This window comes from Volvox carteri (genome assembly GCF_000143455.1).
Source record: "Volvox carteri f. nagariensis unplaced genomic scaffold VOLCAscaffold_8, whole genome shotgun sequence".
In the NCBI taxonomy this organism is placed as follows: Eukaryota; Viridiplantae; Chlorophyta; class Chlorophyceae; order Chlamydomonadales; family Volvocaceae; genus Volvox; species Volvox carteri.
This window is the reverse complement of record NW_003307551.1, coordinates 2265711-2289305: the sequence shown is the minus strand read 5'-3', so window position 1 is coordinate 2289305 and position 23595 is coordinate 2265711. Positions and strand designations below refer to the sequence as shown.

At 59.8% G+C, this 23595-nt stretch overlaps 2 protein-coding genes across 2 annotated transcripts; both read left to right on the top strand.

The window, feature by feature from the left end:
- Window positions 1-132: 132 nt before the first annotated feature.
- On the top strand, window positions 133-2007 carry VOLCADRAFT_57599 (uncharacterized protein; the record flags this gene model as incomplete). Its single annotated transcript, XM_002948068.1, has 9 exons — window positions 133-222; window positions 299-328; window positions 446-587; window positions 660-748; window positions 891-1012; window positions 1109-1179; window positions 1309-1478; window positions 1569-1646; window positions 1771-2007. 9 exons carry the CDS (start codon window positions 133-135, stop codon window positions 2005-2007), a joined length of 1029 nt encoding a protein of 342 aa, XP_002948114.1.
- Window positions 2008-5825: 3818 nt separating this feature from the next.
- VOLCADRAFT_88405 (uncharacterized protein) lies at window positions 5826-22447 on the top strand (the record flags this gene model as incomplete). Its single annotated transcript, XM_002948067.1, has 25 exons — window positions 5826-5848; window positions 6297-6402; window positions 6830-7020; window positions 7416-7605; window positions 8184-8297; window positions 8723-8797; window positions 9089-9193; window positions 9669-9878; window positions 9961-10140; window positions 10188-10637; window positions 11094-11286; window positions 11596-12764; window positions 12807-12949; window positions 13168-13297; window positions 14131-14253; window positions 14597-14723; window positions 14925-15722; window positions 16064-16071; window positions 16273-16498; window positions 16741-17388; window positions 17749-19430; window positions 19957-20178; window positions 20894-21028; window positions 21577-21780; window positions 22256-22447. 25 exons carry the CDS (start codon window positions 5826-5828, stop codon window positions 22445-22447), a joined length of 7644 nt encoding a protein of 2547 aa, XP_002948113.1.
- Between the last annotated feature and the right edge of the window lie 1148 nt (window positions 22448-23595).

Genomic DNA, 23595 nt, shown 5'->3' with positions numbered 1-23595 from the left:
TCAACTAAAAGATAATCTCGAGACGAACTGTATGACTTACTGGCAACTGTACAGCTAATTATTTTCCTTGAGTATTTAGTCATCGTCTTAAGCAATTAATGATCTACTTTTGACAGCTTCCACGCCTTTCTGATGGCGTCCGGCTCGTCCTTTCCGACTCCACCCTTGGGGCCGGACGAGAAGCCCCGGGACCTCTGGTACGTGGGCGCGATCATCAACGTGGTAAGTAGTTTCCAGGAACCCGTTGCGAACGCCCCAACTACGACCCTAAACCCGCGCACGCCGCCTCCCCTTCCAGGTGGGGAGTATAGCTATCAACCTTGGAACGGTGCGTTGCAATTAGGGGTTTAAAAGGTTACCCATCGCGCTCTCGTGCACGGCAGTACAGCGAACCAATCTGGGGCGAAACACATTGCCAGGACGGGTCTTATCCTCCCGGTTGCAGAACCTGATGAAGCTTGGCCACAATAAGCGTGCGAAGGTGGAGTACGCAGAGGCGCAAAAGCCCCCCGTGCACAAATTCAAGGAATGGGTTATTGGGATGTCATTTTTCTCCGTTGGCAACATTCTCAATTTCGTATCTTTCGGTGAGTGGAGACGAGCGGGAAGGTAGCATTTTTGCGTCCCATGGGTCCCACATGGGGGTTCCATTACTGCAGGCTTTGCGGCCCAATCGTTGCTGGCGGCCCTTGGAAGCATTCAATTTGTATCAAACGTTATCTTCGCTTATTTTGTGCTGCACGAACAGGTATGCCTCTTTGTGGGTGGGGTTTTAAGTACGAGGGGCCATATGCGCTAGCCCGGCGAAGTTTAGAACAGCGCCGTGTAAATCACATCCGCACTGTAGACCTGTATATCTTGTAATGGGCCTACCCTTGCTGCTTCTGCAGATCAACAGAATGATTCTTATAGCAACCGCGTGCATCGTCGGGGGTTGCATACTTCTGGTGGTCTTCGGTAACCAGACGTCCGCAACATACACGGTCAAGGAGCTTACGCAGCTTTACACAAAGTAAGGTTGGTGGAAAATCCTGAGCCCTTGCTTTTGATCCTGGGCACGCGGCTCTAATTGCACATGCCTTGCGTGACTTGCCGTACGTGCTTGCAGGCCAGCCTACGTCGTGTACCTCTGCCTGTTGGGGGTCGGCGTCGTCGGGGGATATATCCTGTACCTCCATGGTCAGAAGATGGTGAAGTGAGTATCCTAAGCATGTGGGCATGTTTACGGCTCTTTTCTACAAGGTGTTCATGGCAGGGCTGCTTCCAAGCATGGATACGGCGGTACAGGGCCCTCCAAGGGACATCCAGTGCTGACCGTTCTTTTCCCTACATGCAGTAAAAATGGGCAGAAGGGTATCTGGTATGCGCTGCTCCCCGTGGCTTATTCCGTCTTCTCGGCGCTTATCGGAACTCAGAGCGTCCTTTTCAGCAAAAGTATGTCGGTTATCTTGCGGTTAACTTTCACCGGTGAGAATCAGGTGCGTAAGACGTTGGGATTTATTGTTTACAATCGCATGCTCTCGATCACCTGAGCTCTTGTCGCTAATCTGGTGCACCTGCACTTGTAGCTTGGCAACTGGTACACGTGGCTGGTGCTGCCGCTTTTCCTACTGACCGCCGTGTTCTGGATTACACGTCTCAACAAGGTGTGAACTGCTTGAAACTGCAATGCTCCTTGCATTCTTACGCCCAAGTCCATTGCTAAGGGGGATGTATATTCAGCGTCCAGTAGGGACAAAGCTGATGCGTCGATTGTCGTGCTGCTCGCAGGGCTTGCGGATGTTCCCTGCCATGATCATCGTCCCGGTCATGCAGATCGCATGGACCCTCTTTTCCATCGTGTCGGGCATGCTGTACTTCCAGGAGTACAAGGGCTTCACACCTCTCAAGTCGATAATGTTCCCGATCGGCGTCCTTGTAAGTCGGGAACGCAGCTGGCGGAACTGCAGTCCCTCCGTACATATACTAGCTTGCATCGGGAATAAGGTTTGTGTCAGCGGGGGCTGAGCAACTGAAGTCAGGGGAAAGTGGACGTTCGACTGCCCTATTCGTTCTTCCCTCGAACCTGAAGCCATTGGTAATATGCGCATGCGTGTTCAGGTGGTCTTCGTTGGCGTCTTCCTTTTGACTCAAAGTGGTTCGGCGAAACAGGCCAGCTACCAGAAGATGGAGGAAGCAGCAGCTACAAAAGCTGCCAAACAGGACTCCGCGAAGAAGGCATTTGGGTCTAGTGACTCTGTAGACTTCGATCTGCCAGTGCGCGCTGCTAGCATCGACTCCATTCGCTCGGAAAGTAAGTTGCACCTGGGTACGTTCAAGTTGGTGATTGGCCATGTCAACCCCTGCAAGAACTTGGAACTTAGTTGTGCTATCCCAATCCCTGTTTCCTTGCACATAGGCACAGTGATTGTTGCGGACCAAAGCATCCCTGCCGGTGCCGCCTCGAACTCGTTAGACGAAATTCCACGACAGGCACCACCGACGCCAGAAGCCCCTTCGCTAGGGCTTGCTACTACAGGGGCAGATAGCACTCGGACGCTGCCCACCGGCAGCCCCGTCAAACCTGAGCCCCTTGACGATGCAACACCGAAGCTGCTCGATCCGCAGTCTATGTGAGTATCAAGGCAGGGCTTTCCGTGCATGGCCTTCATTTGAAAGGCCAATTTCAAGTCCCTTCGGCCTCTCCTGTACATAGTCAACTTTCTGCTACTTGCAAGGTCCCTTTGCTCATATCACAATTTCTTGTTGTCGCAGGGTGGGCAGAGTTAAAGAGCGCCTCCGGATTGTCCAAGACCGGCTTAATAAGGATCTACTTGGTGTGGAAGCACGAGCTGGATTTCGTCTGGCAATGGGCCTTGGCGATAGCGGCATACCTGCGATTAGTTTATTCGCTATGCCAACCATGTTAGATTTCACCAGCGCGGTACGTCCTATACACGGAGTTGATCTGACCAGGCCTTACTGCCTGCAAAAATGGTTATCGCGATGCCAACTGCGGTTTGCCTCCTGTCCACAGGATGCAGCAACTGGGCGGTACGCCGACTTAATGCCAGGTAGCCCTCAACAGGTCAGTACTTGCTGTTGCTGGCTGCAGTAATGCTCGATTTTGTGCCATGGCGGTCGCACGCGTGTTAAGAGTTCTCGTGATGACTTCCAGGGGGAGGCGGCGGCGACTTGTCTCAGCCCGATCGTGGAGGTGAGGAAATCGGAGGGGGAAGAGTGGGTGCATTTGCCTGTCGTGCAATCTGCAGGGGCGGTATGGCATGTGCGATTTCATAACGTGCTTTTTCGGCGTACTTCAAAAATTTGACGCAGAGCAAAAGACGAATTTTGAAGGAAATGACAGTTTTGCTGCTATATCTTCCGAAGGGTTATCCGTCCTGCGTCCACGTAATTATGTACACGTAAAATAACAGTTGTCCTCCTGGAAAGCCTTTCAAGTTGGGCGAGTAAATCTCGATACAGCGGTCCATTTGTGACCGTCACAGAAGACGTTCATCAGAAGACGTTTTTTGAAAACGCTGCTACGCATACTTTGCCTGTCTTAATTTCGGCTCGCACCGCATTTGGTGAAGTGTATAAGTACCCAAATTGCGCCGTGTGGACGCACGCACGAACGGTCCATATCCTAAGAAAGGGAGTTGTCTTCTGGCAGGCGCAGTGCCTGTAGATACGTACCGAGCGGCTCCCAGATCACATGAAGATCGCCAGCCGATCCATTCGTAGCCTTTCTTTGGCACAGCCAAATGCATGGAAGCAACAATGTGATAACGCGGTAACAGTGTGTAAGCCAACGTTTTCTGTGTTTAGGAGGCGGACAAGTCCGCTGACACTTCGAAGCAACCGGGTGACGGTCGGCCGGCACCCGAGGACTTGCCGCAGGCTGCAGAAGGCAGCTCGCCTGCGGCAGTACGACCGCCAACCGCTCCCGGCAGCCCGCGCCTCGGACAAGCCGCCCTGGGCCGCTCGCTGATAGACCGAGCGGAACGCGCCGCGAAGACCAGTATCCAGGCGATCAAGCGTGCGCCGAGCAACCTGCAGCGTGCTGTGCGGGAAAAGCAAGGGTATGGGTCCCTCCACGAAGACGAGGAGACTGGGCTCTTGGAACTGACTGAGACGTCCGATATGGGCCTTGCAACCACAACAAGGCGATGACCGATCCTGAGCACATTGCACAGGCGGTACGAGGAATATGAAGAACGAGCCGCGCACGCGTGACACTGAAACTTTTTTCTTGCCTTGTTAACGCGCTCAACTTGTTGTGGTGAAGTTATTAAGCGACTTACTATGGTTAACTGGTGACTGGGCGGTTGCTTCGCGGTGAGGAAAAAGCTGCTTCGGATGAATGTGACCAACTTAAAATGTTTGTTGATTGACCCAGACCTTCTTAAGCTCGAGGATTGGCTGCGCGCAATATAATGTTGGGTGTCAAAGGGTGTGTCAGCTTGTAATGTGTTGATTGTTCTTATGGTTTCAAGCTTGGTTTTGCATATTTGTGCGCTGCACTCGTTATAATGGCTCTTGTTGTTCCTTGCTTTCGGGGTTGACGGCCGTGTGGATGGTGGCCTGTGGCAAGGACAATTTCGCTGCAGTGGTTTAGCAAGGGAGGGTCTGACCTGCACACAGCACGTGCTTTCCGCGCTGCACTGTTACTCAGTTTACGACTGCTGCCTGCTGCAGCTCTAGCTGGGCACTGCGCCTTACATCCACAGCATATACGGGACCTCATCATGCTTCCGTATCACTCACTTTTGAGGTGAAGGCCTGGACCAGCGTTCTTGGGTTTTTCACGCAAACTGAAGCGCGTTCAAGATCTTGCTGCCTGCTGCATCGCGCAAACCATCCAAACACGGCGGGGAATGAATTTGACACGACTCGTCATGGCTGCATAAACTTTTCAACTGCCCTAGACTAGGATGAGCATTAATGTATTGGACAGGGCATAACGTTAAGGACGCCCGATGGCTGTCGCCTGGTTTTGGGGCCTTGTGACGTTCCCGGGGGAAGGCAGTACGGTGGGAAGGCAGTGTGGTGGTTCAGATGCAGGCGCAGGTTTGAATTACGATGTCGACAGAAGTCCCCTATACGACTTCTGATTGCCTCGCCTGTAAATCTTGTGGCCTGAGGGCTGAGCAAATTTATGTGGAGTTTAGAAAAGGAATATACGCATGTTATCCACGTTTGTTCTATAGGTGGTGCATATATCACGCAACTTGCCATCCCTTCCTCCCGCCTGCCGCCATAAGGGCTGCAGAAGTTTGACCAGCGGGAAGCGCAGGGTCGCGACACGCATGGGGTTAGCAATTTGTCAAGGTCAAACAAAAACGTTCTGCTGTTTTGAACTCCTCCTAGCTCCGTTTGTATTAATGCCTGTGCAGCATGGTAGCGGTTCAAGGAAGTAAAGGTTCGCAGATTCTACATCGATTTTCGCAAAATGGTACGGTTAGGAAGTACGGCACCCGGCAAGCTCCTACGGGCTCTCAGGAGCACCTGAGATACCACCGGTATGCACGCGGTGTACCCAGGCGATGCGGTCACGTCCAGGCTAGCGGGAGCGAATGTCTCGTGCTAGGTCTTCCACGGTAACTTCCAGCCAAAACCATTATGGAAAATTTCATAGGAAAGGTGATTAAGATAGTGTCAGGTGATAAAGGAACAAGCAAGGATTATTGGATTGACGATAGCAAATGCAAAGCGTGCTACGAGTGCGAGTCAGTCTTCAGCCAGTGGAATCGACGACACCATTGCCGGATATGTGGACGCGTCTTCTGTGGAAACTGTACCCGCAATTCAATCCCGCCACCCCGTGAGAGCGCTGACCAACAATGGCTTCGCGTATGCAACTATTGTGAGTTGTGTTTGAAAGTGGACGATGATTTGCATTGTATGAGAATAGTTACATGTTATGCCTGGCGAGGTTGCCTTGTGAGGCGTGTCTTCGTCCATCTGGCAGGTTTCCGCGTTCGCCAGCGTAGCGATCAGCCAGCTGTGCGCATACAACATCATCGTGTCGGATCTCAGGGATCCGGTGCCTCTGCATTCTCGCAATCAGGGAGTCTCAGGCAAGGCCACGCCGTTGCGTTAGGGGTTGTAACGTCTAGGGCACGGAGAGACGCTCACTCCAGGGTCAGCTAGAGCGCTGCCTGGTGGTGCATCAGCTGTACGGGATGCCATGGATCGTCAACACAGGGAAGAACACACCCGGAGCCATGCAGCTCACAGGGTGTGCTGCAGTTCCGCGTCCCAACAGCTTCCCATGCGTGGATGGTTGCCTGGCCCCGTCGCTATGGCTGCAGGCAGCTGCCGGGCGCAGATTTCGTCGCGGGTGTTTGTTGTAGCGATGGGTCGACAACGTCGTTGGCTGGAAGCCGTTACAGAATTGGCGCCTTCTTCAGCCGATGGGTGAGAGCCTGGATTGCGCTATTTGCAGGGTGACGATATGCGGGTCACGGCAGCTAGAGCCGATGGGTTGCTGATGCCCTGCCTTTCCCATGGCTTTGGCGGCTGATTCCCCAGCGTCAAGGTGTCTCGCATGTTGCATGGGCCAGGGTAACTCGTTTGGCTAGCAAGGGCGACGGGGATTAGGCGGGGTGGTGTAGGGTAAATGTAAAAGATTTGTCGCTGCAGGTACAGAGCTGCCGGGTAGGCCATGAACAGATTCTGCCGTGCGACCATGTCAGTATGTCTTTCTTCCCCCACGAGTAGACCTACCATCATCAGATGGGGCTTAAGGCATACTTTCCTCAGCCTTCTAGGTGCTTCCCAGTTACGCGCAGTTGCTGGCGCTTCCTGCCTTCTTCCTATGCCCCCAAACTGCATGGAACCCCAGTCCCGCCACTCGTCGGTGCATCGGGTCAGTAGCGGGGACCTGTCGTGGACCGTGCCGCCGCCGCTTGAGGATGACTTCGGCATGAGCTTGGCGGATCGGGATGCTCGGCTGCTGTACCAGCAGCAGCTGGAGGCGGGCTTACTGGCGCCGGATGCGCAGCCGAAGGCCAACTGCCTTTGGGAAGTGCACAGGTGCGGTTGAGGAGGGAGGGGAGGAGTGGGCAGGCACGTGGAAGCAGGCAGACTTCCAGCTGGCTGTGGCGTAGTGGCCAAACGTCATTTCCACGTCGGCGTGAAATGACTTGGTACGGGTGATGGCAGCTTAATCGTCCATGGCCGGCCGTGAATTTCCCGCGACGTGTTCAGGGCCGTGAGCTGGCTCGGCCCCAAACGGAATATCCCCGTGCAGCGGCCGATCCACCACCCCAGTTATAGCTTTAGGCATAACAGATGGCAACTGAAACGAGCCCTCAGAGTGCTGTGATTATTTTCCAGACACGATGGGTCTCCAACTTGCGGCTCCACGCTCCTTACCGCGGCGTCCCTCACCCAGTACCGACTGCCCCACTGCCTTTGGAGCCCAGCAGGCAGCTGCTCTGCCAGGCCGCCGACGCGCATCTTCGCGCCGTTGTGCAGCAGTTACTAATGGCGGAGTCGGTGCCACAGCCTGAGGTGTGGGCGCCCATAGTGAGCACCGCTGCACAGGCCGTGGCTGCGTACTTGTCGCCCTCACAGATGTTTGCCAACAACCAGCACGACCCACGGCAGTCACTCAAGGTGCGGTGCGGGTTGATGAGCGGCAGGGCTTGATGTGGGGTCCGCTACAGGGCTGAAGGCAGGTCGCTGTGGTCCGGGGCTCCGTTGCCAGCCCACCTGCCCGTCGGAATCCGGCGCCTAAAAGCTGGGTTGCGGCAGGCATACGGCTGGCTGGAAGGGACCCAAAACGATTTGCTGCAGACAGGAGGGCGTTTGGGCAGCGTGTAACGTATTTTGTTACAAAAGTCGGCAGCAGGTCTACAGTTCCGAAGGTCAACTTTTCCTAAACTCCCGGCTAGCCCTCATGGCCCGTTCGTTCCGTCCGAAGAGGTTGCTGAGCCCACACTCAGCGGCTCGCGGTGGCTCCGACGCTGAAGTCCGGATGATCAATATGGGCTCTGGGGGCGCCTTGAAGGGAAGTAGTGCTGTGGTAGTCCTTAGCCGTCAACCAGCCTGGCTTGTCGATACCCGTATGCTTCGGAGGCTGCCGTGCGCGCCTAGTGACACCCCTATAGACCCAGCCCGGCGCCCTCAGCTTCGCCAGCGTGCAGACCACATCCTCTGAAGGCGCGCTTTGCTGCACTGTGTACCCCGCGCAGATTAAGAAGGTGGCGGATGTGGGGCGCCCGGAGGACACGTGTGTCGTGACGGGGGTGGTGGTATGCAAGGGGCTGGTGCACCGCAAGATGCGCACCTACGTGGAGTACCCCAAGGTGAGCAGTGGGAGCAGGCGGGGTTCGGTGTCTTGGGCTTGGTGGTGAGTGTATGGGAGCTGGGAAACGATGTCGTCGGCGGACTGATGATGGTGATTAAGACGGCATTGTGCTCGCAAATCGATCACCCCCGGCGGGGCTGTCCACCGTAGAGGGGTGTGATAGGAAGGCTTTGAGAGCCAAATAACCGCCGGAAGCGCCGCTGCACAGGCGATCAAGCCGGGGTGTGTGCTTGACCGCCAGCTGGTGCCAAGGAAAGTGAGCCCTAACCACTGCTCTTGTTTGTTGGAGGTCCCAAGGCACCAGGCCTTCATGCGCGATTTACGAGTCTGCCACTGTAAACAGACCTGACCCAACTCCCACGGCGGTCCCGGGGCACAGGGGTCCCAGCGTGCTTTCATCCCATGGTGTTGCCACCCCCGCAGGTGCTGCTGCTGATGGGCTCCTTGGATTACCAGCGCGATCCCAGCAAACTGTCCAGCTTTGACCATATGGATCACGTAAGTCACAAGGCGGGAGGAATGGGTAGGCAGGCTTCCATGCGGCGAGGCCATGGGTGTCGCGCCGAGGGCGATGTATTGGCGCCTGGGGACAGCGCCTGCGCCAGCGCCTGCGCGCCTATGGCATCTGGCAAAGCATGCCTCGCAGTCCTTATGCCGCCACCTATCACAATCCAGCCTTTTCCCTCACCTTTCTGTGGGAGGTCTTTCTAGGGAAAGTTTTTGGTATCTACTTATTCCGCCGCTTTCAAGGGTGGTTCCAACCGGCCTCCTCGCTGCTTTGCCGCACAGGACAAGCAGTATCTTGCCAACGCGGTAGCCCGGCTATCGGTAATGAAGCCCGATGTGTTGCTGGTGGAGGGCAGCGTGGCCCGTATGGCGCAGGAGGACCTGCTGGTGGGTGCCGGGTAATGAAGCCCAGTAGGGAATAGGGGCCTGGCTTTGTCGAGGGCCCAAGTTGCCTGTGCCGCTGGGGGAGCAGTGTTGCGTCTAAGGTGGCAGCGCGTTAAAATACGCATTCCAGGTCCAGTGCCATGGGAATGCAGTTATGCCCTCCCAGGATGCACTAGCCTTCGAGCACGGCGGCTGTCGGGCATGTTGTAGCAGTCTGATTGTCTCTGCCGTTGCGTGACGACGTTCCGCTAGCGTTCAAATTCCATCTCATTGTACATCCTCCTAATGACATGCCTCACCGTGCGCCGTTTCCGCTGTGCTCTCCCCCGTCGACTGACTTCAATCCATATTGGGGCGACTCGCTGACCGCCCGACGTGTTTCTGACTCCCTTCCCTCCCGAACCCCTGGCGTTGCCGTCCGCTCTGGTCCCTCCGGACGGTGACGCGGCGCTTTCACTCGTTTTGGCGCACAATACAGTCACGCAACATCAGCGTAGCCCAGAATATCAAGGCAAGGGTGTTGGAGCGCTTGGCGCGAGCCATGGGCATAAGTGTCGCTCCCACGGTGGAGCACCTCAACCCCGGCACCGTGCAAAAGTACCTGGGTGACTGCAAGGTATTCCGGGTGAAGGCTGAGACCATCAACGTCAAAGCCAGAGCCTCAGAGCCGGCGGACGTCGTGGTGGCGGTAGGGGCGACAGGACACGCGTCGCCTATCGAAGTCGACACCAGCTCCGGTACCGTCACACCTGGTACTGTCACGCCGGCAGGCAGCAGTAGAACCCACTCGCGCGCGCCCTCGAGCGGGCACCCCTACGGCTCGGGTACCGTCACGCCGGCACCCGGAAGCAGAACGCATTCACGGGCGCCTTCGACGGGGCCGGCATACGGCTCCGACCCCGTCGCACCTTCACCTTGCAGCGAAACCCATCCCCGGGCGCCCTCCTGCGGTGAGCCACTGCCGCCTGCTGCACAGGCGCTGGCTTCCCAGCGGCAGGCATCATTGGAGACGCCGGTACCTCAGGCCTCCGCAGACCAGCAAGTCTTAACCACTGCTGGCGAGCACGTGCAGGGAGCCGCAGCAGCAGGCAGTGAAGGTACAGCGTCGGAGCCGGCGCTGCAGCCCGCGGCTGACGACCAGCAAGCCAAATATACGTCCCTGTCAGCAGCTATGATGATGAAGGCGCTGGGCTCTGGGCCCAATGCGGCGGCAGCGGTGGCGCTGGTGTCAGCGGGCAGTGGGGCTTTGCCCAGCGTGATGGCCTTCCGGCCGTGGGCCTCGTCGGTGTCGTCTGCAGTGCCCACCACGCCAGCGCCAGCACTGGGAGCCTCGGCAGCGTCAGCAGGAGGACAGGGAGGGCCGAGCATCTTGGGGACGGATGCACGCAACACACAAACGGCAGCGCCATCGGCGCAGCCGGCGCCGCACCGCGGTGTTGGGCGAATGGTGGGTTTAGCCAGGCCGTGACTAGCGTTCGGAACGGCCCCATTCCGTAGCATACGCCTAAATTGCTCGGGTTGCTTGAGCAGGGCATGCTGGAAGCGCGGCCTTAGCACGGCGCTACGCGCAAGACTTGTTGGCCTCCGTGGCATTGCGCGTGCTTTCCCTCCTGAATCTCCTGGCACGCTCACTTGGCGCTTTCGCAGCCCAGGCACACTTGCTACGTTTGACCATGATGGCCAGCTCAAACACGAGTCTACTCCTCGAACCTGCTTGGCCTCCCACAGTTTCGTGTAATTGCCGCAAAGTCCCGGTATGAAAGCCAACGCCTGCTTTGACACGGAGCTACCTCCACATTCATGCAATGGCCGGGAAAGGTTAGTCACTCCTTTCGGGCGCCCTCTACCCATTTCCCTGCAGGCTCCCCCGCCTGTACCCGCCGGCCCACCGGCCCCCCCTCAGGTGACCCTCATGTACTTTGAGGGCTGCCGCCCCATCAACTCCACGGTGCTGCTTAAGGGCGCCGGTCTGGAGGTGCTGCGGAAGCTGAAGTCGGTGGTGAGCTTCGCTGTGCTCACAGCCTGGAATCAACGCCTGGAATCGGCCTTCCTCGCGGACCTCCTCACGGCCGCGGTGGCGTCGGCTGGAGAGGAAGGTGCGGTGGGATGGGATGGGTCTGTTCGTCTCGTGCCTGTGGCACGGGGTGAAGGAAGCAGCCGGAGAGTGATTTCGGGTTTCTTGGCATTGAGGACGCGGTCTGGTGAACATACCGCGGTGGGTTTTTCTTTCCTACTGTTAATCCGCCTTGCGCACCTTGCGGACCACGCGCCGTCCACCACGCCCCTTGCCCGCCATTCCTTCGTCGCATACGCACATTCCATATCTTCGCTCTTATGCACGTCTTCTGACCGCAGCCTGGTTGCTTAAGCTCACTTCGTTATTCACGTGCCCATCGGCCCCGCAGCGTACTCGGCCTGGGCGACCGCAACTAACACCAGCATCCACGCCAGCGTCAGCACCAATGCCGCCGCCAGCAGCCTGCCGTCTGGCGTCTCCTCCCTCGGCCCGGTCGGCCCGGGAGCTGCACAGATGTTGTCCATGCCGTCGATGTCTTCCGCGTCGTTCTCCTATCCCTCGCTCTCTCTTGCCTTCTTCCGACAACATGCCGAGCAGGCTATCCACACGTCTTTGGTTTCGGCCTCCGCCTCAGGCATCCCCGGCATCCTGCTGTCCATCAGCCCGCATTGCAATGCATGGGACGAGAGCCTTATTGCTGAGTGGGAGCAGCAGGGCTTCACTTTTCCTCACCTGCAGCACAACCACCATCACCACCATCATCACCATAACTACACACATGGCCACGGACATGGGCATGGCCGCCAGTCGCAGCGTTCGTTGAAGACAGGTCCGCAGACGCAGGCGCAGCCTCAGCAGGAGCAGGAGCAGCAATTACAACCGCAGCAGCAGCAAGCGGTGGATGAACTCAATGAGTCCCCAGGACAGGCGGGCGATGCGGGGACATCCACTGCAGCCGCGGCGGCGGCCAAGGGGGCGCTCGCTGTTGCCACCGACGCCGACGCCGACGCCGCGGGCGGGGTTCTTCAGGGGGAACCCACTCTGGCGATAGCGTGCGGTGGCGATTCCAAGGAGCGCGCAGTACAGCAGCCGGTGCCGGCGGAGGGCGATGGCAGCGGGGCTGGGCAGCGACAACAACTACAACAGCAAGCCACAGCACGGGACAGAGACCCCGGGGGTCTTATGGTCCAGCCAGATTTTGTGCCCGGGCCCTCCGCAACCACCTTGATGTCGCCGTTCATTGCTGCAGCGGCGGCTGCCGCAGCCAGCATTACTGCTGCGGCCGAGCCGATTTTAGCCCCGCAGGAGGAGTGCATGAGTGCAGGGGGGCCTCCAGAGGTGCCTGCCGCGCTGGGCGCAGCCGGACAACCGGGCGGCTTAGCTACCGAAACCCTGGAACCCTTAGATGTCGGGGCAGCATCGGCTGCTGTTGCCGTAGCGGAGGTGCCGGAGATGCCGCAAAGCGACATCGTCGTGACGGAAGTTGCCGGGCAGGCAGCAAGGACTCAGTCAGCCGCTGCAGACGCCTGGGACGGCGATGTTGGTACGCAGCCGCAGGTGCAGCAGCCTGCTCCGCGGCGCCCTGCTGGTGCTGCCCAGTCAGGAGAGCGGGAGCAGCAGCAACAGCTGTCAAGGCCATCGCCGCCGCAGGAGCAGCAATCGCAACAGCAGGATGCTGTTATGGTGCTTCAAGGGCAGCGCATCTATAGCCACCAGCGGATCTTCGTGACCTGCATGTTCAGGTGCGTGGTGTCAGGAACGGCGTGGGGAAGTTGGCCTTGTCAACTGGTTTGCTAATTCTCTCCTGTTCCTCTACCTCTCATAGACATTTACTCAATCGCACCTCCCATCATCCCACTGCTGTTGGTGCTCTGAACGTCTGCGGTTGATCCTTCGCTGTTTGCATCCTATGATTCCACCCTCCCGCACCTCCACCGCTTCCCTCGGACCCCCTGCCCAGGCGGAGCCGTGATCGCAATCTGTGCGACCCCTTCCAGGTGAAGCAGATTGACTACTACCACCGCTCATCGGATGTGCCGCTCATCCGCTACATCAAGATGTGCACGCAGCTGGGCTGGACGTGTCCGGGGGTGAGTCGTGGGGCGTGGGGCCCAGCTCTGCTCTGCTCCGCATTGCACGTGGTGCGTAGTCTGGAAGGTTGTGCCCCCGGAGCCGCTCGCCTGTCGGACAATGATAGGCGGCAAAATGTGTCCATTGCGCCGCAAAGGAGTTTAGGTAAATGGCTCGGCAGCGTCCCTTCAGGGCGGCCGAAGACCTCCTCCTGCAGCCGCAGTACTTGTTGCTCCGTCACGCGGATGTGTGTAGCGCTTGCGCAGCGCCCTAAACGCGTTGAGCGGCGTTCAGGTCCTTGCAGCGTGCCCGCGCCTCCATTTTCCCTGCGGGTGACACGGAATGCAAGTGCCTGTGAATTAAGAGAACTGAGACACGAGAATGGCAAGATTGGCACGCACGAGCTATTTTACCGATGGAAGTAGTCCTCCGTAATGGTAGGAGTTGCTGTAATTTTAATGATGCCAGGGAGCGCCTGTGTAGAACACCTGCATTGGCAGCGCGGCGCGACATAGCCTTTGCCTGGGGCTGCAACTGGCAGCGCGCCATCCTCGGGGGGAGCAGCGTGCCTCCGCTGCGTTCCTTCTGCCGAAGCCGCTTGGCCTTGCGCCCAAGTCCAGCAACACTCCCGAACAGCCAGAGCGCATCCGGGGGCGCCTCCCATATTGCTTCCTCGTGCCAGCTCTGTGACAGTTGCAATGCATGACGACGGGGCCCAGTTGCAAGGCCATCGCGAGTTTCCGCTGATTATTTATGTCGAGATCCGGGCTGTCTTGCTAAACTTCCAATGTGTCGTCCTTTTCGGCCCTGACCCCGCCCGCTGACTGACCTTCTGCTTTCTCCACGCTTGCAGCTTGGTTGTCCAGAGCCGTTCACAGCGCACGAGAGCGTCTTCTTCTTCGGCTGCCACAAGCTGACAGTCTTCTATTCAACTTTGCCGCCCATCCAGGCATTGCCAGGGGAGGAAAGAAACCAGGTAAGACGTGGGTCTGGTGTTAGTATTGGTGGTGGTGGTGGTGGCAGGGATCTCGCTTCATTGTTGGTAGTGTGTCGGTCTCTCGCGGGGAAACGGTTGAGTAAGGTAGGCGGAGGAGGTGATGAGGCGGGCGGGAGCTCTGGACCGATGGCCAGCACGCGAGTTGCATTACACGAGCAAACGGGAAGATACCGTGCCGGTGATGGTGCTTTTGGGGAGGGAAAACCAAAGGGGCCCGAAGCACATTTTGGGCTTTGCTGCGGCATTTCACAGGTCCGGCGCCACAGCACGGGCCGTGACGAAACGACTCCTCTGGTGCCCACTGTTCCTTCTCTGCCACCAGATCTGGCATTGGACACGACCTATTGGCCGAGGCCGTGAGGGCGCTGCCTCATGCCGTCGTGTGCCGCTGTCCCAAGACGCCTGCTACATCAGCATGGGCCGCTTCCTGGAGCTGTCGTTCTCTGCTGGTATGGGAGTACAAGGGTGCAGATAGGATGGGCGGCCGGCGGGGTCGGGGAAGGGGAAGGGAGGAGGCGCCGCCGGTGTGTGTTGAGATGTGGCCGTGATTTGAACGGCGCGACAGGACGCTGGCGCTGCTGTAAATGGTCGTCTCTTACTGCCCTACGAACTCTCTTGTTCCTCCTCATACCCGCGTCTGCACCCCGCAGATGGCCTGGACGTGTTCGGCCGCTCGCTCCACTACGACCACGTTCGGTACTTCGGCCTAGGCCGCACCCTGGTGTGCATGTTCCCCGAGCGCACCAGCGTGTACGTCATGCAACTACCGGACGTCGTGATGTCGTACAGCCAACAAGCGCAATTCAAGTGGCTGCGGCAAGAGGGCGCGGAGCTGGTGCAGGAGGCCAGCGACGCCTTAGACCTCATTGAGTTGATGCTGGCAGAGAGCCCCCATTTTAGCGGCGGCGGCGGCGTGGCCGCCACCGCCAGCGGTGCAGCCGCCGTTGCGGCCACCGCAGCCGCCGGCTCCAGCAACACAGAGTCATCGCTGCAACAAGCATCAACGGCAGGCGGTGATGCGGCTTCTGGCGATGCAACCGCTGCCTCCACTGCCACCGCAGGCGTTACGCCCGGCAGCTCGCCAGGCGCCGCGCCATCTGCAGCAGCCGGCCTCGCCGCCGCTGCGGCGTCTTCGGTCCTGGCGCCGCTGTTGGTGGCAGTGCGCAAGGACCGGCAGTCCTTCATATCTCTTGTGGCGGACTGCCTGGCCCGGTGCGCGCCCTCTGCCCCGCCCCACTCCGGGGGCCCCTCCTCCTCTTCGGTGCCCTGGGACGAGCTGGTCATCTCCGGAGTGCGTGAGCTCAACCGGTTGCGCTGCGTGCTGGCTAAGGCGGTGCTGCAGTGGGCGTCACGCCTGCAGGACCCCGCGGGCTTCATGGCGCACTACAACCGGGTGACTTCGGGGGGGGGAGCCGGCAACAGCGGTGGTGGTGGTGGTGGTGGTGCAGGTGAGGAGCAGGGCAGAGACGGCTAGCAGCTGGCCGGCGCTGCAGCCTCGTCGTCGCTGGGAAGTTCAAATGCGGGTGCATGGCGACGCGCGAAGGCTGTTGGGGAGGGTGGTATCCCGACCGCCTGCGTCTGCAGCTTCATGTTGATGCTTCGTTTCGGGACCTTGTGCCCTGGGTAGGGTTGGGTGCAATTCAATGCGGGCGAACTAAGCTGTCCCCTAGCTCCCCTGGCTCGTTTGTGGTTCGCCCTCCCCATACCCTGCTCTTATCCAGCCCTCACCGTCCACTTTTTTATGCCGATTACCGCCTGGGCTTCCCTGACCACCTCCTCCCATCCCCAGGGCGTCAAGTGTACAAGGGTCAGCCGCTCCTCCAGCCGCAATTCCAACCGCAACCTCAATCACAACCCATCTTGTCATCCTCTCCACGGACATCCGCCCCCGTGACATCGCCAGCCGCGCCGCTTGCCTTTGCACCCGACGCTGCTGCTGCTGCTGCTGCTGCTGCTGCTGCTGCCACAGCCCCCACAGCTGCGTCCTCAACCTCACAGCCCACACATCCGCAGCTGCTGGAGCAACCCGGCGTCCAGATGAGCGAAGGTTCCATGTCGCTGTTCGGCTCGACCAGCCCCGCGGTGGCAGCCTACAGGCTGGGATTGATGCCGGGCCAGTTCGTCACGACAACGGCGCCGCCCTCGGAAACAGCCAGCTTTACATCGGGAACACCTCCGGACCTAGCCTTGGAGCCGCCGCATCCGCAGCTGCCGCAGGCTGCAGGTGCGTGTGCGGGTCCTCGCTTATCCTGTGGAATATGGGATGGGAAGCAAGTGACAAAAGTGTGGTAAAGCGCGGCTTGGACTCTGGGGATGGGCGAGCTGAATTGTATCGACTTGGGTCTGCACGATGCACGCTGGCGGGACGTGGCAGAGTCCTTGTCCTCCCCTGTTCCAAGCCACCTAAAGTGTCAAAATGACCTCCTCCCTGATGATTCTGGCGCCTTGCTTTTCCCTTCGCCGCAGACAACACGGCTGCACACGCGCTTCCTATCCCTATTGTGCCGCACATGAACGGGCCGTTGTCGGTGCACGCCGTGGCGGAGATGGTGGCGCAGCAGGAGCTGAGGGGCGGCGGGGAGCTGCTAGAGGGAAGTCGGGCGCTGCTAGGGGCCGTGGGAGGGCCTGCTGTCGCCGTCATGACGACAGCAGCGGCGGCGCAGCAAGGCACCACAGACCGTCCGGGCCACTCTCGCGGGGATTCCCGCTCCGAGCTTCTTCCCGGCTCTGCCGCCACAGCCGGCGCGTCTTCATCACTTTGCAATGCAACGGAGGGCGCCGCAGCAAGCATGTCGCCAGGGCTTCCCTCCCAAAGCGATGGTGGCGCCGCTGCCAGCGCTTCGGGCCGCGCTGCGTCACAGGCCGCTGGGCCTGGGCTGTTTGCAACCGGCTCCAGTTCCAAGCGGTTGTCGTTGCTTGGCCGGCTCTCCACGAGCGGCGGCGGCATCCCTGGCCTGGATGCGGCCGGGGGGGGTGCTGCGATGGGCGGGGCCACCCACACACCGGGTCCAGGCGGCTTGGTCGTGGGCGCGCTGGCTGGCCCCCGGGGCTCCAGTCTCCCGCGCTCTGCATCCGTTAGCACCATCGGGGATATGGGCGACTTGTCCTATCTGGGTGAGGAGCTGCTTCCGGCGCAAACATGGCTATACCAGTATTACAATGGCCCGTAACGGCGTCGTGTGTTGATGACGCATTGGTCCCTTGTCGCTGTGTCACAGCGCCCCCTCCCTTGTCTCTTAAGGTTGTGTATATGGATGCCGTGATAGCTGGCGAGCCGCATTTAGCTTGTTAGCTTTGAGACACTTCCTTGCCCCTGTCACGGATGCTCCATGCGGGGTCTAATTGGATCTCCTCCAACCCCATTGTGCACATAACCCCACCCCCAATACACACCATAAGTTTGGTGCTTGACGTAGTCAGTTAGGGTTTTGCGTCGTGCATGTGATACCTCCTCCCCATGCCGCACTGCTGCAGCTGGCATTAGCGGCGACAGCGGCGTTGAGGACAATGACGATGGCGAGGAGGGCCGTGAGGATGCCGACGACGAGGACCCCGATCACGACACTTTCTTGGCTTTCATGGGCTCCGCACCGAGCGGGGCCGCCGCCTTCCAGGCGGGCACAGGCGGCCGTGGGTCTGGTGGGGTCGCAGCCGGCGGCCGCTTGGCGACCGGGGCCGGCCGCGGCGGCGTGAGTGGGGACAGCGGCGACGACGTGGCGGACGAGGTGGCCGATGGCGCGTACTATTACCGTGCGCTTTTCAGCCATGGCGTCGGTGGGGAGGGGGCTGCCGACAGTGGGGCTACCCCTCAGCCGCTGCTTCAGGCCCCACAGCCGCTGCTGCCGGCGGAGCCGCTGCAGCTGCGGAAGGTGCAGCATCACCCGCTGGTGCCCCACGACGAAGAAGAGCAGGGACAGGGACAGCACCGACTGCGCGTCAATGTGCCAAACGGGCAGTCCTCTGCTCCGGTTCCGAACTCCTCGCCGCCGCCTTCAGCCGCGGTATTGCCACCCGTGGGCGTCGCAGCCTCGGGCGCCGTTGCGCAGTCCCAAGGCGGACTTGCAGGCGCGCATGTGCCAGTGCACCACCCCACTGCACCTTTTCCCATCACGGCTGCTGGTGCCATGCCGCTCGTCCCTGCGACGGAGTCCTTCGGCGGCGCAGCCAGCGGCGGTCCTGACGCTGCAGGCGGCGCCGCCGCCGTCACTACATTTTCTCGCCGGCAGCTCATGGTGCAGGTGAAGCGGCGGTTGGAGTCAGTGGCAGCGGCCACCATTGGCGGTAATACCTTGGCGCGCGGGTTCATCCCTCTGCCGGGGCGCGCGACGCTTCCGCCTGGAGTCAACGACACCAGCATCCCTATCTTCGACAGCGAACCCACGTCCATCATTGCCTACGCCTTGTCTACGCGCGCCTATCAGCAGCAGATCAACGCAGGCTACAAGGCCATCTTTGGCAAGGCGCGCGCGGAAAGCCACCGCGAACGCGAGCGCGACCGAGAGCCAGTTGGCACGGCACTGGGGCCGATGCCGGGAACATCCGAACAGTCGCAACCTCCGTTGCATAACGTGGCGGCGGTCGGGACCCCGAGCGGGTCGCAGGGCGCAACACCCACAGGTTCCACCGGCGTGGCCGCAGGTGCTAGTGCTGGCGGACCGACGCAGGGCACGGGTACAGCCGCAAGTGGCAGCTCAGGCCAGGGCGCAACCGCAGGGCCAGGGCCGGGCAGCACCTGCGTGGCCGCCAGTGCAACGGCAGCTGGCCCCACAACCCAGGTTACTAGCACAGCAGCATGGCCCCCCCAGCCGCAGCCACCAGCAGCAGCCGTGCCGCCGCCACCGTTACCTGCCGGGCAGCTGGGTGCCAGCCCCGACGCGGAGTGGTGGACGGTGCTGACCTCCAAGGAGGCATGTCACGTGCGGGTCGCGTTTGAGGACGAGGCGCGCAGCATGCCCTGGGCACGTGCGCGCTTCACGGTCACGGCGCACTTTGCACCGCAATTTGCGGAGCTGCGTCGGCGGTGCATACAGGGCGGCGAGGCGGCATTCGTGGCCAGTATGTGCCGCTGCAAGCGCTGGGAGAGCCGCGGCGGCAAGTCCAACGCCTACTTTGCCAAGACCCGAGATGAGCGCTACATCATCAAGAGCCTGTCCAAGGTATTACGAAGTCTTGAGCGGCGAAGGCGGATCCTTGCCGTTTCTCAGTTTGACAACCCAGCCTCTGACCTGCCTTCCATCTAGGCGGTTAACTCGTTGGGAACATTATGCCGCTCTGGTCGCAGCAGCGGGGGGCCCTTCTTCTGGGGGGGGTGTTCCAAACCAAGATGGGTGGCCCAGTCAGGGCGGGGCAGGGCGCGTCCTTGATGATTTCCGTATGGGGGGGAAGGATGAGGCAAAGCAGCCCTCACCATCACCTCACCTTTCCCTTCAGCTGTGGTCCTCGACGACGAGCGGACCCCTACCCAGCTGTTGCTCTCCCTGCGCTCGGCTCTACCCTGTGTTGCTCCACGGCTGCCTCTCTTAGCAGATCCATACCCCTGTTTCCTGGTTTCCCTACTTTGAGGGCCCTGTGGCATCGCATCTCAGCTCCATGTCTTCATGCCGTCTCTCAATTTTCGCCAACTTAAAATTGCATGCCTCCCCCACCCCTACAACAACGCTCTGCTGCGTCCCCCTTCTCCAGTCCGAGAAGGCCTCCTTCATGAACTTCGCCCCGCACTACTTTGCGCACATGGGCCGTCACCTGCTCAACCGGGACTCGCCCACCTGCCTGGCCAAGATCCTAGGGGTCTACTCGGTGACATTCAAGCCGCAGCCCGGCACCGCGGCGCTGGAGGGGGCGATTGGGGGCGGCGCGGCAGGGATGGCTGCCGGTGCGGCCCTCATTAAGGAGCTCAGGGACCGGGTGAGGGGGAAAAGCGCCTCGTGCTGTCCATCAAGGGGGAGGGCACGGGCTTTGGATACTGGGGCTTTCCATGGGGGGTTCCCGAACGAGGCTGATGCAGTGAAGAGGAGGCGGGAAGGGTTTCTGCTGTGGGCGCTGCTGGGGCTGCATGGACGGATGTCAGAGCTGCGGAGGGGCCCCGGAGGGTTTGCGAGACGCACAGCATTTTGCGTTGACAGCGAAATTCCTGAAGCGGCCTCGCAGCAACTTGCGTCCCGAATTCGACGGAGGGGCTTGAGGGGTGTGGAGGATCACAGATTCCGGATAGACGCCCGTGTTAGCCATTTGCTGCGTCCGGAGGCGAGACGGCTAGCGCGGACGACACACGCCTTGCCTTGAAGCGGAGCGCAGTGGCAGACATTCCCCAGATCTGCCCCGAAGGGCCTTGGCATGGCCTTGGGGGCCGGACGTCTGGAGAGGTGCATGCCCCACGTGTTGTGCTGCGGCGCCCACCCATCGATTGGCTCCATGCCCACCGGCCCCCAACGCCCAGCGCTCGGGCTCCGCTGGGTATTGCCGCGAACACAGCGATCCAGCGCTTCATTGTGCTCTTTAGGCGTTTCGGGTCATCGTTTCGGACTCACCTGGGTCGCGTCCCCCTAACATGCGGTTGCTTTCCTTCTGCTGTACACCACCTAGTGTGGACGACCCCTCCCCCTCCCCGTCTCCCGCACAGGAGTTTTCTCAGGACCTGCTGGTGATGGAGAACTGCTTTTACGACCGCCCAGTGGCTCGCATTTACGACCTTAAGGGCTCGGAGCGCAACCGCTTTAATGCGGACGCCGCCAGCCGCCCCGAGGACCACCTGGAGGTCGGGTTACCGGGGGGAGCCGGGTGCGGGGTGCGGACTGCCGCCTCGTTGGTCGCGCATCTATTCGCATCTAGCTGTCTGTCTGTTTCTGTCTGTCCGTGTCTGTTCATTTTGCCTGTCCATTTGTATGTCGGCCCATCTGTCTGCCTGCCTGCCTGGTGTGGGGTTGTGAGGTTGGAGCAAGGGAAGAGCCGCAGCCGGGTGGCGACCGGGAGTGCCCATGCTCTATGTAGATGTGGATGGGGCGCCGAGCTTCTGGCAAGACAACCCGCACTCCTGGACCTGTGTGTGCGAAGAGGGCCAGCCAGGGCTTCATGACTCCAAGTCTGGCTCTCTTTTCCCTCCTGCATCCAAATGCTTCGTAGGGCCTTCTTGGATAGGTGGTAACGTGACCGCGTAGCGCCACCCAAACGTCAGTGTCACCCCCCTTACTTCTCGTGCCGGGTCCCGGGCCGCCGTCGCCCCCTCCTTTTTCTCCTCTCCGTCCTCTTCCTCGTCCTTATCGTTCCTCCCTCAAACGCCCGGTCCCAACCTTGCCTCTCTTGCAGGTCCACCTAGACGACAACTTGCGCCGTACCATGCACACCAATCCAATCTTTGTGGATGCGCGTAGCCGGCATCAGATGGAGGCGGCGGTGTGGGCGGACACGGGCTTCCTGGCTGGGCAGGACGTCATGGACTACAGCCTGCTGGTGGGGGTGGATAAAGAGAACGGCGTGCTGGCGCTGGCCATCATCGATTTCATCCGCCAGGTGGGGGTGGGTGGCTTGCTGGCCGGGGGTGGGGGTAATTACGTGCCGCTGCAGCGCCGTACTGGCGTGAAGGATTCTACCACATTGCGACCCGGCCCGGGCGTCTTGCACCTCGGGAAGGACTGAATCATAACACAATGTCGGGACGTTGCTCACCAAGAGCTGCTTTACCACAGGGAATACGTGCAGAAGCCGTTCAGCCCCACTGGGCAATCAATCGGTTACGCTGGTGGGGGATTAGACAGCGACAGCAACAGCGATAATCAAGAGCTGATATAAAATCCTATCATCCAATTTGCTCCGTGTGTGCAGCGGGACATGTATCATCTTCGTTTCAGCTGCAGTCTAGGCTGGTTGAGCGTCCTGACTCTGCACCTGAGGCTTTCCCCATTTGCCCGTCGTTCACTCCCGCTTCTCACGCCCTCCCCCCCCCGCCTTCGCCCTGTTATCCCCGGGGGCCCCGTCGCCGCCGCAGTACACTTGGGACAAGCAGCTGGAGACGTGGGTGAAGAGCAGCGGCATGCTGGGCGGAAACGGCAAGGAGCCCACCATCATCTCCCCGAAGCAGTACATGCGCCGCTTCCGGGCCGCCATGCAACAGTACTTCACCGCCGTGCCAGGTTCCGGGGGGTCTGAGGTGCCCAAGGACCCGGACGCGGTTGCATAAGACACAACAGCCGGTCCGCGCAGGAAAGCACGATCGGGGGGAAAGAGTGGACTTGCGGCAGAGCCCAGACACCGTCATGGTCGTGGTTGCTGCGAATGCAGTTGCAGGGGATGGTTCAGGCATTATGTGCACTCTGTCCATGCTACGGAGTGATAGGGGACGTTAACATCCCAGTCTCAGCTGGTGCCGACTGGCCCCCCGTTAGATATTGGCAGGCGGTGACCGGGGACACCTTAAGCCCGCTTAGCCAGGCGACAGAAAATGCTTTGGACATTGGGAGCGGTAGTTCAGTGGCGCGGTGACGTGTCATTGGGAATCTTAATGACGGCAATAGAATTGGTCTGGGCGGTTTGCGTGGTGGTGATTTTCCTCGAGTAGCACGCTGTCCGGATGACAGCGTGTGAAGCGTCGCCGTTGCGGTGCAAGGAAACGCCATGCTGAGCTGAGGGTCCGCTTCACGCGGGAAGGCAGATAAAGGACGAAAGAGAGGGCGGCTCGGCATGCATGTGAAGTACTGTAACGGCGGACGGCAATTATGACAGCGTGTGCATGCAGATTTGTGCGTTTATAGGCGGCGAGGAGTTTCTAACAGCGTTGACTCAACTGTTTCCACTTTTGGCTTACATCTTGTGCATGCATTTGGCCTGCGGAAAGCATCCAATCGCCAGCACCTACCGTGTCTGAATAAAAAGCCACAAACTACCCGTGCCGACCAATATCCGGTGGGGAAGATCTCCACACACGCACGGCAGCCCATGCATCCAAAGCTGCTACCACCACCGCGCCGCATCAACGCGCTACCGAGTGGCGCCACCATGGGATCGTACGCCGGTGGCAACCATCCCCAGAACCAGATGCGGAACAAACCTTGAATTAGAACCGATAAACATTGAGCATTCGCGACGGGGTCCAGGAAACCACCCATTCGGGTTTATGAGTCCAGCAAGAAATCATCGCTTCAGTTTTGGGGGAGATGTCAGATCATCGTCATCATAGCATATTGGTAAAGTCCCTAGAAGCTGGTGAGGCGCTGCGCCCGCGGCACAGCGAGAGCTAAGGGAACGTGTGGCTCATTATGAACCACTGGGAAAATGAAATCAGCATGTCAACCCCCCGGTTCAGGAGGGAACGCGAATCAGAGAGCTCCA